The 18,040-nt window shown below is 33.3% G+C and overlaps 1 protein-coding gene across 5 annotated transcripts in view; it reads left to right on the plus strand.

Moving 5' to 3' along the window:
- The window catches only part of Cep112 (centrosomal protein 112), a 466,461-nt gene that overhangs the window by 128,930 nt on the left and 319,491 nt on the right, over positions 1 to 18,040 (plus strand). For all 5 annotated transcript variants that reach the window (XM_071603145.1, XM_071603146.1, XM_027946274.2 and 2 more), the window contains 5 exons: positions 5,541 to 5,695; positions 5,957 to 6,086; positions 7,288 to 7,380; positions 8,133 to 8,192; positions 17,452 to 17,531. In XM_071603145.1, the coding sequence (XP_071459246.1) occupies positions 5,541 to 5,695; positions 5,957 to 6,086; positions 7,288 to 7,380; positions 8,133 to 8,192; positions 17,452 to 17,531 (518 nt within the window). The remainder of the gene's footprint in view (positions 1 to 5,540; positions 5,696 to 5,956; positions 6,087 to 7,287; positions 7,381 to 8,132; positions 8,193 to 17,451; positions 17,532 to 18,040) is intronic.

The raw sequence follows: 18,040 nt of genomic DNA on the forward strand, positions 1-18,040 counted from the left end.
AGTTGGTGTCAGCATATACAAAAGTAATTGATCAGTTAATGTAGATCTGTAATACTTATCTGCATATCAGAAAGCATGTCAACTTATAATGACAGTTACGTTTTAGCAGATGATCAGTGTTTGAAGAATTAGTATCAGAATTATCTTTTTTTTTTAATATTTATTTTTTAGTTATCAGCGGACACAACATCTTTATTTGTATGTGGTGCTGAGGATCGAACCTGGGCCGCATGCATGCCAGGCGAGCGCGCTAACACTTGAGCCACATCCCCAACCCAGAATTGTCTTTTTTTAATAATCTGCTTGTACCTTATCAAGTTTCTTCTTCTCACCTCTCTTTTTTCCTTTCTTCTTACAGCCTGATTGACTGCTGTTTTTTTTTTCTTCTTCTGAATCCTTTCTTCAGTTTTGGTTTTTATATTCCTTCTCGTGACTGTTCTATCTGGCACATTACCATGACTTCCTAATCTTGTACAAATCAGAAATCAGTCTTCACAGACAGGTACCAACTAGTCTGTTTTTGCCCACTTGGTGGCTATTGGTATAAATAATTGATTATACATATATAAACACACATAAAATATGTTTCATATTTATACATTCTTTGAATTATTTGCTAAGGACCCTCAGGAAAAATAATATTTGATAACCTGGTAAAATTTGGTCTTAGTTATGCTGCAGTTAGCATGGACATCATGTACGAGGAGCCTGAGGGAGTGTGCTGAGTGATATGCTGAAGGAACTGGTTCTAGGCTTACTCTCTTCATCTTCATTGCTGTTGAAGTAATTGCAATATGTTTTTTATACTTATGGAGTGCTGGAGTAAGAGGGGTTATAAAAAGATAAGCATATTATGGGAATATGTACGAACATATCGTGTGGGAACTATGATAAATTCAGGGTGGATCATTTGATTTTTTTCAAATGGGGGAAAGACTATACATAAATATAGAATTAATTGATTTTACTGTTAATCCCCATTATGGTTAAGAATTAGTCAATGCAGTTTGAAATTTGAGAGCCATAAGATAATCATATAATAACTACTAACCTTATTGCAAGGGTGTTAGGGGAATAGATATTAAGATTTTCTTTTTAGAGCATTCTAGTTGTATATTTTAAAACTGATTTCTCAAAGATGATTTTTATCATTTTTAAAACTGATGACTTTTGACTTTATTAATTCAAGCTAACAAAGGTATATATTTAAGAAATCATTGGGCAATGAGCAATCTATATTTCAACAGCATATTTAGGGAATATTTTGTGGTAATAGATTATTACTTCTATTGCTCTTCTGCTGTTTCTTTCTTATAAAATATCATATTTCTGAGTCTCATTTCACTTAAACTAAATATTGCTAATACTGAGTTAGTATTGATAATGCTGAGATAGGATAGAATTTCACTAGCTTGCCCTTTATTATTTTTGAAGTTCCAAGCTATAAAACACTGTTGCCCTCAAATTACAGAATAAAAAAAATATCTTGCAAATGTTTAATAATGTAACATTTTTTTTTAAGTACTAGGGATTGAAGTAAAGAACATTTGAGAGACTAAGAAAGGGACCTGAACTGTTTCCAAAGTTTGATTTAGCTTCTCTTTGTATACCTTCTGTTATAAAATGTTATCTCTTCTTATGGTATTTCAGCAGATTCATTTTCTGTAATCTTATGAGCAGAATATTGTAGTCTTGGAGATGTTATAACAGTGGAGTGAATTTTGGTTCAGGAGATTGTGAACCAAATTCTTTTCTTCTTACTATTTTACTAAAAGAACAAGTAAAAGAGCAAGGTAATCAGTTTTGCTCATATCTGAAACTATATTTCTGATACCTACCTCATAGTTTTGGGGGAATGATTAAATGGCCTAAACCTTATAAAATACTTAGCACAGTGCCTGGTCTACAGTGACCACTCAGAGGCGGCTCTTGTCATCATCAAAATATGTTGGTGGTCCATGAGACCCTGGGTATTCAATTGGGGAAGATATTTACAAATATTTGTCTTTAATGTGGTAAGTTATATACCTTGTTTTTCTTTCCATTTTAAAAAAATGCAGCATGAGATCTACCCTCTTAACAACACAGTATCTTTAATTATATACACAATGTTGTACAGAAGATTTCTAGGACTTTTTCATTTTCCTTGACTGATATTCTGTAGCTATTGAATAATAGGCTCCCTGCTTTCTCCTTCTCCTTGCAACTGGCAAGCACCACTCTACTTTCCGTATCTGTGTATTCCAGCATTCTAGGTACTTCAGATCACTGGAACTATGCAGCATTGTCTTCTGTGACTGTCTTCTTTCACTTAGTGTAATGTCCTTAAGGTTCATCCAAGTTGCAGCATATGGTTAATTTTCCTTCTTCTTTGTGTATGTATGTATCATATTGTATTAGCCATTCACTATGCACGGACATTTACATTGTCTCCATTTCTTAGCTAATGTGAATAGCTGGAGTGGAACATAAAAGGGCAAATATTTCCTTTAAGATTCTAGTTTCAATTTTTTTGGATGAATACCCAGAAGTAAAAATGCTGGATCATTGGGTATTTCTGTTTTCAAATTTTAGAGGAATCTTCATACTCTTTTCCATGGTGGCCAGGTCACTTTACTTCTCATCAGCGGTGTACAAGGGTTTCAGTTTCTCCACGTGCCACCAATACTTGTTATTTTTCTATAGGAACCTAAAGGTTTGCCAAGACATGGAGGAGATAATAAGGGTGAAAAAGTACCACTGTCATCAGGGATGCTTACTTCTTGTTAGTATTTGTCAGTTCTTATAGAGCATAGTTATATTCAGGAAGAGTGACTAGTGTCCACACCGCAACATTGAGCAGGAAAATGAAAAGGACCCACTTTCCAATTGTTCTGTTGTTTTTCAATAAGCATATTCCATTGGATTCTTATTTTAGATATAATAGTTTTTTGATCAGTTTGATAACTCCTGAGTTAAAATTTCAGGTTCACTGTATTATTCTTACTCTGTTCAATGACAGACAGACAGTTGAGGTCACAGTGTTATTTCAGTGTCCATCATTTTCTTCTCTGAAATGTTGGGTATCTTTCCCTTTCATCTTTTTTTCTTTTTCTCATAAAAAAATGGTTTATACTTTTATCAGCATTTTTTCTCATCTTTATAGTATTCAATTATTCATATTATAGAAGGAGAACTGTCTGGATTTTCTGGCTGATAAAACCCCCCTTTCCTTAGGCAAAGTCTGTAGATTTGTTTATTTGTATCAATTTGGGCCCTTTGCATTTTTAATTTCTTTAGCAATTAGGTTATTTTCTGATACTTTATAATCATATATTTATTTTCCATTAGGATAAAGTATATAAGAAATAGATTTAAAAAAAATTCTCTTCATATGGGGCATATATTTATCCCTTTTTTGGATTTCCTATATTCTCTCTATATATTACACACAAAATCCCTCACTTCACCATGTGTTATGGCTTGTCTCCAAAAGTTCATGTGTGCAGCAATGCAAGAAGGCTTAGAGGTTGAATGATTTGGGTTATGAGAGCCTTAACCCAATCAGTGAATTAATCCCCTGGTGGTATTAACTGAGTAGTAACCTAAGGCGGGTAGGGTGTGGCTGGAGGTGGGTCACTGGGGGCATGCCTTTGGGGTATATATTTTGTATCTGGTGAGTGGAGTCTCTCTCTCTTTCTGCTACCTGATGTTCATGTGAACTACTTCCCTCTGCTATACTCTTCTTCCATGATGTTCTGCTTCACCTCAAGCCTCAAGAAATGGAGCCAGCTGCCTATGGACTAAGACCTCTGAAACCGTGAGCCCCCAAATAAACTTTTCCTCCTCTATAGTGGTTCTGGTTGGGTCTCTGAGTCACAGCTGTGAAAAAGCTGACTAAATACCATGCATGCCTTTTCTCAGGGATCTTGACTTCTCAAACCCTGGCTTTTCTGGCCATGCTCTATTCCCTTGCCCTGCCCTCATCCTCCAAGACTGGAAAATGCCTCCAGGGTAAAAGCAAATGGAGAATGCTGAGCCTCTCTGCAGCTTCTTCCTTTGACCTCCTTACCACCCTCCTTGCACAGCCTCTAACACCTAACTAATAAAAAAAAAGTTCTTAGTCTTTCAGTTCTTTTTTTTTTAAATCATGCCTGGGGTAGAGCCCAGGGCCTTGTGCAGGCGAGGCAAGCACTCTACCAGTTGAGCTATATCCCCAGCTCAGTTGTTCTTTAAAGAAAAAAAATTGGGGGGGGGGGGTTATAGATGGACCCAGTACCTTTATTTTATTTATTTATTGTTATATGGTGCTGAGGATTGAACCCAGTGCCCCACATGTGCTAGGCAAGTTCTCCGCCACTAAGCTACAACCCTAGCCCCTTTCAGTTGTTCTTAATGGGAATGTGTATTAGAAAATTGAAACTGTCTTCTGAAAGAGATTCCTGAACAAGAGCACTCCAAAGTAAATAGAGTGCTTGAGAATGAACCTGGACATCTGATAGGTGTCAGGCTCTGAGCCAGGAATTGTGTCACTTATTAAAATTTGATCTATCTGACGTGCTTTTAAGGTAGATGTAATGATTTCCATTTTACATATTTGGAAGCTGTTACACCAAAATTTAACTTTATATCTATTCGGTAATGAAGAAGGGATGAGAGGATGAAAAGATGTGAGATTTTAATGTTATTTAATATTTGAACTTTATTTTAAATGTGTATCTTAGAAACTGTATAAAAGGAACATAGTACATCTTTCCTAATTACTCATACACATTAGAAGTTTACTTGTTAAATGAAAATCAGTCATCCCTCCAGCTAATGCTTGCTACCTTATTTTTAAATATAAAGTACCTAAGAGGTCATAAGCACCTTTGTTAAGGTTTTAAATTATAGTCCTACCAAGGTAAAGAATACAAAATAGCTTAAATATCAAATGATAGATGAATGATTTAGTTAAGAGAAAATTTTGAATACAGTGGAAAAAATACAGAAAAACTTTTACTAAAATGGAAATGATATTCAAAAAAGAATGAAAATTTGTGTACTAACACTATAATTCTGTAATATAATATTTATATATACTTAAATAATAAAAAGTATATTGGTTATGTGATAATCCTGGTAATAAAATTTGAGAGTTATAGATTTTATACTTAAATGATTACATTGTTTTATAATTTGAAAAAGTTTTTACAGCTTCAAATGATGAGAAAAGGGCACTGGTAAGTACTCACCTAATGAACCTAAACTAATAAAGAGATGTGAAGAGAATTTAACCTTCTAAGGATGGGGACTTTGTCCTATATGCTGCCACGTTCCTGCTTCATGGAATATTTGCAGACTCAGTAAATATTCACTTAATTTAATGAATGACTTTAAGCATGTAACTGTGCTGTTTCTAGTTTTATGGTAGAAAGCATTTTTTAAAAAAGATGTTAGAGGTTGATTTAGTTTTTACTATTGTCATTTATGATGCATTTACTTATTTTCCAGGCTCCTTAATGGTACAAAAGTGTTATACAAAAGTAAAGGTCTTTCTCAACAATAACTTATTCTTTTAGAACCACATGGTTAAAGAACTGGAGGCCCGTGTCCAGCAACTGACTGGAGAAGCAGAGAACAGTAATTTACAGAGACAGAAACTAATTCAAGATAAATTGGAACTTGAAAGATGTTACCAGATAACATGTAGTGAATTACAAGAAGTAAAGGCAAGGTATTTTCTGAAATCAGATATCTATTTAGGGTAGCTACAAAGTACTTATAGTAACTGTATAAGTAATCTGTAAAAATTAATCATACCATGCACATTTAATCTTAAAGTCCTCTTTAAACATAAGAGGCATATGTTTACAGTTAATAAAAATGTGCATACTTATTTGACATTTTTAAGTATAATAGATTTAGATGATTAAAAAATTCCACTTTAGAGATTGATTCTAAAAATATTAGAAATCTATTTTTTTTTTGCTTTTAGGCGCAACTTACTGCATAAAGAAAAAGACCATCTTATGAATGATTATGAGCAAAACATGAAACTATTACAAAGCAAACATGATGCAGATATAAGCCTTCTGAAACAAGAACATGCTCTTTCAGCTTCAAAGGTATTGAATAAGCTGACAGATATATCTACACAAAGTAGTTATTTTCTTTGCTCAGCCTGTAGCCATAGACAGACATGTAGAAGCTAATTGGAGTTTGACATTGTTACCATCACTTTATTCTTGAAATAATGGGAACTTTGAGAATTTTTGTTATTTAAAATGTTGAAAATGTTAATGTCTGATAGAGTATACAACATAAATGTTTATAAATTACATTCTTCTGTAAGTTAACCCTTGTTAGTATGAAAGTTTTAAAAGGAGGAAACCTATAAATTCTGAGAAGTCGTTTTTTTAATGTATTTTGTTGAGTAATGATATATATTATTATTGTCTTGAAATTTTGACTCTGCTTTAGTTTTGTAGTTAAATTTTTTAAAAAATATTATTTTTGATGTTGACAGACCTTTATTTTATTCATTTATTTATACGTAGTGATGAGAATCAAACCCAGTTCCCACACATGCGAGGCAAGTGCTCTACCACTGAGCCACAACAACAGCCCCGTAGTTTTTTTTTTTAAACATTTATTTATTTTTTTAGTTGTGATTGGACACAATACCTTTATTTTATTTATTCATTTTATGTGGTGCTGAGGATCAAACCCAGGGCCGCGCACATGCTAAGCGAGCGCTCTACCACTGAGCCACAACCCCAGCCCTAGCTCCATAGTTTTATGCCGCAGTCCAGCTGCAGCAAAATAACCGGGGGGTGAGGAACAACTTGTGTAGATTGATACAGCAGGAGTGGGAGCCGTTTATTGTAGGACAGGAGGGGTATATATACATTCCACACAGCTTATCTAATTAACATAAACTCCATACAGCAGTCAACCAATAAGGAATCTCCACACTTAATGGCTCGCTGGCGTTACTTCACAAACCACTCCCTCTGGCAAAATGCCAGGCGCCATCCAGACTTGTTTACAGACTCTAACAGTTTTATAGTTATAATTTTTTGAAGTTTTCTCTAAACCTATTTTTTATGTCAGTATTACATTTGTAACATTAAATACTACCTGGTACTTAATTTATATTTTTACTTTTAAAAAATTAATTTTCCGTTCATTAAAATAGTTTTTATTTATATTTCTAGATAATTTAAATTTTGATTGAATTTTCAGGGGGTACGAATATATTTTTTGAATCAGAATTTATAAGATGGTGCAAAAATCAATATTTGAGTTTTTATTAAAATCCTTCAGGCATCTGATATGATTAAAGGATTAGAACAGAACATCTGTCAATTAAAACAGCAGTTACAGGAATCAGAACTTCAAAGACAGCAGCAACTAAAGGTGAGACTTGGGTTTTTACCCAGAACAATGGCCCAAACTCTCCTTTCCTTTCCTTGATTTATGTTTTAAGATGAAAGTCAATTAAAAAAACAAACCATATAGCAGATAGCCCTTTCTGATTCTTTTATTGCACTGCATAATTTAAATTTTATTTTATTTACTTAAATTGAAGAATTGGATATTAATAACATGTACAGAATAAAGAACAATAGTTTTAATTTGAATGATCTCTCTTTTGAGGTTAGTTTTAAAAAATAAACCCTATCTAAGTATGTTATTTCAGAATAATTTTTCTCTTTTAAATTATCTACGAATTTTCATAATCTCCCTTGTCCTCCTCTTTCTTTTTCTTTTACCTTTTGGATTTTTCCTTTCTCTCATTGCCAAAAAGTACCAAAGATTAGTGTACGATATAACTTCAAATTTGTTATTTTCATATTGACTCAATTGGCCATTCTTAACCTCCTAATCCTAAGGGTTGAAAAGTTCCTCTTACACTTTACTGCAAAGTAGGCACTTTTGAGCACAGTTAACATCTTCAGACAGCTAAGGCCTTTGGTCCTGTAATATGGAGGTACTCATATACTTTCTACTTGTAGGCTAGAAAATTGGGCAGGTAGGGCTCTCCTAATAATTTTCAAAACTCTGAAGCTTGACATCTAATAGATTCATTGATTTCATTGGATTTGCTTATTATATTGACTCTAATAGCAATTTTAAATATAATAAAAATAAACATTTATTATTCACAGGACCAAGAAAATAAGTTTCAAGTGGAGAAAAGCCAATTAAAACACACCTATGAGAATAAGGTAATAAGTTTTGTGGGAAGTTATAAAACATTGAAAATTTGGCAGATGAGGTATTTAATGGGGTCTGAGTTTTATAATGCCATACATTTTAACCCTTAAAGAATAATTTGTTTCCACGTTGATTTCAACCACACAGTGGTCAATATTTTTTCGTTATTTTTTATTTTTATAAATAGCTTCTTCAGGTCAATTATTATTTACATCAACATTAAAACACTGCTTGCATGTTTAATTTATTATCTTTCATAATAATACTTTTAAATTATATTTTATTTCTACCAGCTTAAAAGTATGATACAATGGGAGTTATTTTATGTTATGTTATCATATGTTCAATGAGAGCATTGAATATTTAACCAAAGGACATAAAACAATGAAAGAATTGACTACTACTTAAAAATTATTAGTCGTTTCTTATTATTTAGAATAGTGTCTATTTCTACTGATATATGTTAGTAGCCTTGTTATCAGTAATAACCAGGGGTATATTAACATCTTTGGCAGTAAAAAACAATGTTTTATGGATTTTTGATTATGACACTTATGTTCTGAAATTGTTTGCTATCAGTGGAAGGGCATTTGAAATACAAGGTTTTGTGCTGCTTTTATAATTATTTGCTGTTCTGACAAATGAATACACTTGTAAAATTTACCTATAATGGAAAAGGAGAAAGAAGTTAATCCTTCCATTAATTAAAATATATACAAATTTAAATTAAACGTGGTTTACATAAAAATTCTTAAAACATTTTATGTTACCACCTCTTACTTATCCATATAATCAGTTACCCAGTACCTAGCCATAAACTGTTTACACTGGTCAAAGTGTCATATTAGATAATAAGATGAGGTTGTGGATACATTAGGCATAGACCCTGCCCTCCAACAGCTTAATGTAGAAGAAGAAAAATGTTTCTGTTTTTAAGAAATGTATTTTTACTGACACGTACTGACCTGTGTCTGTGCTTTTTAAAATTAATAATAGATTTTCTTACTGCTGCAATTTTAACACAACTCAGTGCAAGTTCTTAGGTATATTTTATATCTACAAAATTGATAGCTCAACAGGAAAGTGAAGTAATGCTTTTATTGAAATAAAGAAGATTTTCAGTTTCTATTGTCAAGCAATGTGGCTTCATAAATATTTTGCTTACCAAAAGAAGAACATGTGTCATCATAAGCCTTGCTTCCTACAGTATAAAGCATCTGGATCCTCTGGGTATACTTGTTAGTTCATTGTTCATTCTTTGGGCAGATTTCTGACTTTCCTTCCATTAAAGAGCATCTTTCTGGGTCTGGTTGTGGCTCAGTGGTAGAGTGTTTACCTAGCATGCATGAGGCACTGGGTTCGATCCTCAGCACCACATAAAAAAATAAATAATCAAAATAAAGGTATTGTGTCCTGTGTCCATCTGCAACTAAAAAGAAAAAGAAAAAAGAAATTCTTAAAAACAAACAAACAAAAACAGAGCATCTTTCTAGCCTCTTGCTCCATTACGCTTTATGGTTAGTCTCCTCCTGAGAGGTGGTTATATGTGTATCTGTGAAATGGATGGGCTGGTGTCAAGAGAGAGGCACACACAAATTGTGAAAGAATATATTCCTTTCCTGAACTTCTCGCTAAGGACTGTTCTGCTGAGGACTGTTAAATGCAGAGCTAGACCTAAAACGTCAGTCTTTTTTTCTCTCATTATCTTTTCTGGAATATTTAGCCACTAAGTCGACTAAAATTTCTGAGGCCAGTCCCTTTACCTGATGAATATACACGAGAGAGCAAATATGGGAGTTCAATTCATCCTTATCCAGTAACCTTCCAACCATTTATGTTCTATTTCATTCCAAAATATAGGGAGCAGACCTAAATTTTCTTTATTAGGCATAATAACTGTAGCTATTCCTTTTCCATGAGCAATCAGTTTACCTAGCTTTTTAATAGAAAGTAATTTGTTAAAGTGTATTATTTTCAATGTATGTTGAACTTGTTTAAAATCAGAGCAACCCTAAAAATAAAATAACTATTGCATATTTTCCTAAAATTATTTGTATTGGAAGAAAATGTTGCTCATCATGTCACTTTTTATTTTACAATTAATTCCATAATATTCCCCTTTTAAATTGACATTTGTTCTTCTTTCTTTATTAAACCTGCTGTGATCTCAAGCCTTGAAGATTTGATGTCTTGTACCCCCCTTAGGGAATATCCCTTTGGTCTGCTCAAAGAGCTGACATAAATCTCACGCAGCCCTGGACTGTGTAACTTTATAGCTAAATGGATTGTATAGGTCTTTTGTTTGTGAGACAGTGTTACAGGTGTGCACATTCAATAACATTGGGCATAAAATTTAGTTCTAAATATCTGTTCAAGAGGAGGAAATGCCATCCTAAGTTATTTCTTCATGCCAGTACAAAAGCAGCAGGATGGGACCATACCATTCCAATTTGTTTGAGGTAAAAGAAACAGCATCAAATGCTGTCCCTAATTTAAGCACAAACATATTATCTAATGGTTTTTATTGATCTCTGGTGGCTGTTGCCTGCTCTTAAGAGCTTTGAACATCAAACAAATAATAGGTAGTAAAACTAAATGTCATTGTTTGATGAAGTGTCCTAATCTGCTAAATCAGGAAATGGTTAGACTAAATGATCTTACTAGCAAGGAAACACCTGCCTCCTACAAATAGCCTGTTGCTTGTTTTCTGAACAGGCACCAGGGAGTAAAGATGGTGCTGTTTACCTAAAGAAATTCATGAGGCAGATGCTAAGCATGCATATTCTAAAATGTGCTAAAATTGAGTTATATACTTAAAATTATTCTGATATAACTAACAAATGAGATATGAATTTTAATGGAGTTTAAAATCACTTAAATATGATTATCTAAACTTAATATTTGTATATAATTCTTTTAATTTTGTTTAAAACAATTTTTCATAGCTTTATGTGTTTATTGTATAATTTTTTTTTCAACTATTACTGATGGGATTTTCTTTAAGAAGCTATGTGCCTTTCCTAAAGTGTTAAAAAATGAAATTACATAGTGAAAAGATTTAGAGCAGTCTTGCAACACACTCTCCCTATTTTTTTGTATTGGGAAGCAGAGGTTAGAGCAGCCAAGAGACATGTTGGAGCTGTTCAGCTGGTCTGTTTTTGAGGCAGGAACAATTCTGAGCTCTTTACCATGCCATGATGTTTTGCACAGTAGATCTATTCCTGAATATAGTAGTCCCCTGCTCCTTTATATAGGTACTTCTTTCTTGATTTCTAAATTCTTAGGATGTAAAGGAGTAAACTATCTGTCTATCTATATATGAATGTGCTTATGACTACCTAAAATAATCATTTACAGCAGGTAGACACATTTGAGAATATGTAATGTATCCTTCACTATCTGGTTTGAATTCTTATCATTATCACTTTTAAATGCATTTTATTTATCGTATATATTGGGGCAAAGATTAGAAACAAAACATTGTCTTATTTCCCTCTGCCATTCGGAAATATAGTGAGACTCCATTTCAAAAATAAATAAATAAATAAATAAAATTTTTTTTATCTGTAAGTTGCTTATTCTTTAACTTTCTTTCATGTAAAAATAAATAATTCTTTAATCCAATTAGAATATTAATCTGGAATCTTTCTTACTGAGATCAACATGTAGTGATTTCTAAATAACCTGATGTTTTTTTCATTCCCACAACTATCTGAATATAAGTTAAAACTTAAAAATAACACCTCAAATAGACCTTAATCATACAGTACAAAAATACTGTATTATGAAAAAATGAACCAGAAAAGCATTTATTGAATATTCTAGTGTGGGCCAGGTATGCTGGACGCTAGGGACATAAAAGTAAATGAGAAACAGCTTCAAGCTTTAAGGAACCCCCCGCTCAAAAGTATGCACATGAGCACATCCATATTTCACTCAGAGGGAAGTCCCTCATCTTCCCAGATAGTTCATTCTTCTTTTAGAAATGGTTCTAATAGATTTAGAGGCAGTAAATTAAATCAAGGTGCTTGTGTTAGGAGACCATCTAGAATCAAGAGGTGGCAGGAGAAAATTTGACAGAGGTTAAGATTGAATAGAGTGATAAAAAAGCACTTGTATAAGAACTCAAGAATGCTTAACAATTCAGGGGCTATTTTCTGAAAGGGCTGAGTCCAAGGAAATTATTGTATTGTAGCACCTTGTGAGTTTGGATCTTCTTAATGACCTGAAATTATCAAAAAAATGTATGTGGACTATTTATTCTGAGAAGATAGTAATAATTTTTTATGTTTATTGAGCTTTTTAAAAGTTTTCCGAGCATCACTCTAAGAACATTAATTACATGGAGTAATTAATTAACTTACTACAAGTCTTTGATATACTTAGTGTTATTACCCCCATTTTCAGAGGTAGTACCCAAGACAGAGAATTTTTTTTAAACATGTTTTTTTTTTTGTTTTTTTTTTTTTTAGTTGTCAATGGATTTTTATTTATTTATATGTGGTGCTGAGGATTGAACCCAGGGCCTCATGCATGTCAGGCAAGTGCTTATCACTGAGACACGACTTCAGCCCAAGACAGAGAATGTTAAGTTGTAGAAAAAGTAAGGTTACAAATCTATACAATTTAGTTTTAGATCCTCTACTCATACTGCATAATTTTGGATAGATTTTTCTAAGAAATGGTTAATATTTTGAATTTTTCCCCTAAAGAGATAATTCTTAGTTATGCTTTCATGCAGAAAATTCTGTGCTCCCCCACCCCCAACCAAAAAAAAAAAAAAAAAAAAAACTGAGCAGGAAATAGAGGGAAACTATAGGTAGCATGGTACCTTGAGGTACAGACCCAATGTGTAGAGTTCTATTGACTTGTCAGAAATTCTGGTATCAGTTCCCTGTTGGTTTTCCACAGATGGTATTTCAGTGCATCAGAGAGGATAGCTGTGGCATGAGGAGAAGACATCTCTGGATAACCTAGTCACAACCCTCTTGGGAATTGTCTTGGGCATTGAATTGTAGTGTAGCTCTGAGAGCTGAGTGGGGAATACTATTCAGGGGTGATTCCAGGAGAAAAGTCAAAATGGGGTCTGTTGGAAAATATGGTAAAGGAATAAAAACTTAAATAGGGAAGATTCAGAGAAAAGAGTTCCTTCTAAAAATGTTTTAGTCCAAAAGAAATATTAAGAACTCATCATAGAGTACAAGCAGATATGATGGCCATGCAAGAGAAACAGATATCATAAGGAACGGAAGAAATGACATGAAAATGGAGGGCACTGTCATAGAAAGGACTGGAAGTAAGACAGAAAGGCATAGTAGCAAATTTAAAATTCACATGGGCACTTCACTGGGTAGCACAGATTATAAAGAACTAAATCAGCGGTATGAAGGAAAAACAATTATCTTTCGGATTATAAAGGAAAAGGGCAAAGAATCAAAAATATGAGAAAGATGATAGATACTAAGTCAGGAAATAGAAAACTAGTATACAACAATTGAAGGAAAGTTCAGAAAAAAATAACACAGACATAAGTAAGACATGAGAAAACTTTTCAGAATGTCTATGTATGTAAATTGACAAGATTCACCCTTTAGCAAATAAAAATCAATGGAAGATTGAAAAAATTTGAATTACAGTACAGAGAGAATGATCTCAGATGTCCAGACTGGGGAAGGGGAGACCAAAACTTATATGATTTTAGTCTCTTTAGTTGCAAACTTAAATATCATAAAATAATAGAGTAGCATCATTCTAAGGCTTTAGGCCAAAATATGACCTAAGAATCTTACACGTGTGAAGGTAACAGAATGACATAATTGCATGTACAGAGCCTCAGAAGACATATCACTAGGATGTTATTTTTGAGAAAATTATTGAATGAGCCATCAAACTAAGCATAAGTGAAAACTCAAAAACAAAATGTACTTGAATGTATACTTGTTTTTGTGTGTGGTGATACTGGGGATGAAAGTGGAGAATATGTTAAGTGAAGTAAACCAGACTCAGAACGTTAAGGTCAAATGATGTTTTTTCTCTTATGTAGGAGTTAGAAGGAAAAAAAAGATTTTTTTTAAAAGGGGTAATCTTATGAAAATAGAAGGGAAATTGATTGAATAGACAAAGGGAATCAAGGGGGAGGGAGATGGGAAAGAAAAGGGGAAGAATAAAGGAATAAAATCGACCAAAATGTACTGCATGCATGTATGAGTATATCACAATGCATTCTACTTTTATGTATAATTATGATGCTCTAAAGAAAAATATACATATATATGAATTAAAAAGGAGGAAGACCAGAAGAATCCCGGAAGGGGAAAAGGGGTAGGGAGTAGGAAAGGGAAAAGGAAGCTCTAGGGAATTAATTGAAGTAAGTTATATTATGTGCATCTATGAATATATCACAGCGAACCTCACTGTTATGTATGTATGGTATAATGCATTAATAAAACATTAAAAATAAAAGTGTTATAGTGAAAAAAGAATTTAAAATGTATAATTTGATAAGGAAAGTAAAAAAAATGTCATTAAGGAAAATGGAAAGTGGTGAATGCCAAAATTATCAAAAAGAGATGCATTTAAATGTATATTTCATGATGTGAAATAATGTAAATATCAGAAGAGATTCTTGCAAGAGAAGGGATGTGAAATTTCAAAATTTAAAACATCCACCTGGATGAACAATCTCAGATTATAGAAAAGAAAATGACTAGGAGAGAGAAATAAACATGTGCTAAGCTATTTTATTTAGAAAATGCATAGAAGTTAATGTTTACTTGCTGAATATTTAATTGTGAAATCTTTATTGCATTAGTTGCTGAAATTAAAAACTATCTGTCACTAAGAACAGTACAAGAAAAAATAAATTACAGGTCAGTGTTTCTGATGAACATAAATGCTAAAATCCTCAACAACATACTTGCACACTAAATTCAATAGCACCTTAAAAGGATCAGACACCACGATCCAGTAGACCTTATCTCTAGGATGGAAGATTTGTTCAACATAGGCAAATCAATAAATATGATAGATCACAGTAATAGAATGCAGGACTGAATTTCCTGATCATCTCAATAGATGCAGAAAAAGCGTTTGACAAAATTCAACATTCTTTCATGATAAACAGTTTAAGTGTAGGAGGGATGTACTTCAACATAATAAAGCCATATGTAACAAATCAGAGCTAACATCGTTTTCTGCCTTCAGTCAGCATAGTGCCGAAAGTCCAAGCCAGAGAATTTATGCAAGATTTTATTTCAAGAAAGGATTTTAGTGCTACAAAAATGTATGTTCCCAGAATCTTCAAATTAGGTCATTGCTGAGTTCCAATTTGGAGTTTTAATATTTGATTCTAGACCTTCAAAAGACTAGATTTGTGTTGAGACTAGTGCTCCTGTGACTTTAGTAATGTTTGTTTTCTGGTTAAACATGCTTACTGTGTGCCAAGTACTGTAGTACATGGTAGGGATCCAAAGGAAGTAAGACAATAATTTAAGTCTTCAACCTGGTAAAATTTTGAACAACAGAATTCATTTTTTTCCCCATGTAAAAATAGAATAAATGTAGTGATGAAGATCTGCAAGGCAAGTTGATTTTTCTTTTCTTGAGAATAAAAATAGCCTTCATGAGATATTTTAAATTTACTTTTTAAGAGAGGGGGCAGAGGGGCGCCTGTCTCCTGATTCTCCTGATCATTCACACTTTCTACCACCCTGCATTTGTCTCTACTACTCAGTATTTTTCTTGCTTTAGCAATTACCATCAGAGCAGCCAGTAGAAGGTTTTTGATATTATCATGTAATGTTGCCTCCTCTATCCTTATTCCTTTTGGTTTTAAAGGAGATTGTTAATTTTATCAATTTATTTACCTTACTAAAATTCCAACTGGAAAAAATTAAAGAGAATTATAAAAGGAACAGGAAAACCTAGCATAGGGGCTGGGGATGTGGCTCAAGTGTTAGCGCGCTCGCCTGGCATGCGTGCGGCCCAGGTTCGATCCTCAGCACCACATACAAACAAAGATGTTGTGTCTGTCGAAAACTAAAAAAAAAATAAATATTAAAAAATTCTCTCTCTCTCTCTCTCTTTTTAAAACAACAACAACAACAACAACAAAAAACCTAGCATAGTAGCACATGCCTGTAACCCCTGCTATGGGGAGGCTGAGGCAGGAGGATCACATGTTTGGAGCCAGCCTCGGCAACTTAGTGAGACCCTGTGTCAAAAATAAAAAGGACTGGGTATGTAGCTCAGTGGCAGAGTGCTGGCCTGATATGTGAAAACTCTAGAGGTCAATCCTGAGTTCCATAATAATGAAAATAATAAGGCAAAGGCCACGTCATTCAGGGTTTGAGTTAAACAGGTCCCCATCCAAACTGACAGAAGTAACTATTTTTGGCCAGCATTGCTTCAGCATTTTATACAGCTTATTGCATGAGTGTGCTCATTGACATTGCTGTTGTCACTCCTCTCTCATCTCACTGACCCCCAGTTATGATTTGAGTCCCACCACGGTTGCAGATCCATAGCAGGTGTTCTCATCCCCCTAACATAAGAGCCTTCTTACTGTCATCAAGGCTCTGCATCCTTGGTGTTGTGTGAGTGGAACTGAGGCTGCATTTTATTCCTGCCTTTCTGTTGAGCTGTGCTAGTGTTTCTTTTTCATATTTTAAGATCCCTGTAGTGTTCACATTAGGTACACTTATCTACATTGTCTGTGAAGAGCTTTTTGTGAATAGAAATCTTCATTTAGCTCTTGTTATTGATGTTGCCATCCTACCTACTTAAAGGATGTTACATTCAGGAAAGAGGTAATGGGGGAGGGGGACATATCCTTCCAAACTCAGTAAGCAGGCATAGGAATCACACCCAGCAGACGGGTAGAAGACTGCTCATCACAACCCTTATTCTTGAGGAGGATGGGTGTATTACTTATTGTATTTTCTTGCATCTCATGATAGTGTTTTCTTTGGGCTAAAGTATAATTTTAAAAAATAAAATGTGCCTTTTTGAGTTTCTTACATGTCAATTTTAAGAGAGTCTACATGTAGGTGGATTCAGGCAATCATTAGCTTTTAATAGAAAATTGATATTTGGAGTATAGTATAGAAATCATTCCATGGTAAATTATTATGGCTGACTAAATTTCTATCTTAAAGTGTCTAAATCTGATTTTATACTACAAGTGGATTTGAAATTACTGTTTCATTATTTGTATTTCTCTTTTGAGTATACTTGTCTTTTAGTAAATTTCACATATTCTTTTCATGGCAGGTTCATGACTTGCAGAATGAACTTGATAAAGAAAAAGAAGATGCTCAAAAGAAAATTCATAAATTTGAGGAAGCTTTGAAGTGAGTAAAAATCACAACAGATTTAATTTAAAAATATATACCTTCATACTCAACTCTAAGCCAAATTAAGTAATTAGAACCAAAGAATCATATTTTATAAGAGCATTGCTATGAATAGTCTGCATTGGTTTTTCTTCATGAATTTCTATTTTCAGAATTTTATTACTAGTCAGTATTTTTTTTAAAAAAAGAAAAATCAGTTCAGCTGTTTTTAAGTGATAGGAATGTAAGAAAATAGAACCTAGTGGTTTCAGATGTTTTCTTTCTCTTAAATGGAAACAGATTTTTTAAAAAATGAGATTAAAATCTTAAGACATTTAGAAATCCCTCTGTAGATTTTGTTGAGAAATTTGGGTAATGAGATGTTCCAGTCGTCATATTTAAAAATATATTTCTGTACAGGCATTGTTTAGCAAAGGTTTTTGTCTTAAGATATAGTATGTAAATGTTCATTGAAGATTTAGATTATGTCTTTTCCATTATTTTCCTAACTATGACTAGATTTTATC

Source organism: Marmota flaviventris, chromosome 17 (assembly GCF_047511675.1).
Source record: "Marmota flaviventris isolate mMarFla1 chromosome 17, mMarFla1.hap1, whole genome shotgun sequence".
NCBI classification, from domain to species: domain Eukaryota; kingdom Metazoa; phylum Chordata; class Mammalia; order Rodentia; family Sciuridae; genus Marmota; species Marmota flaviventris.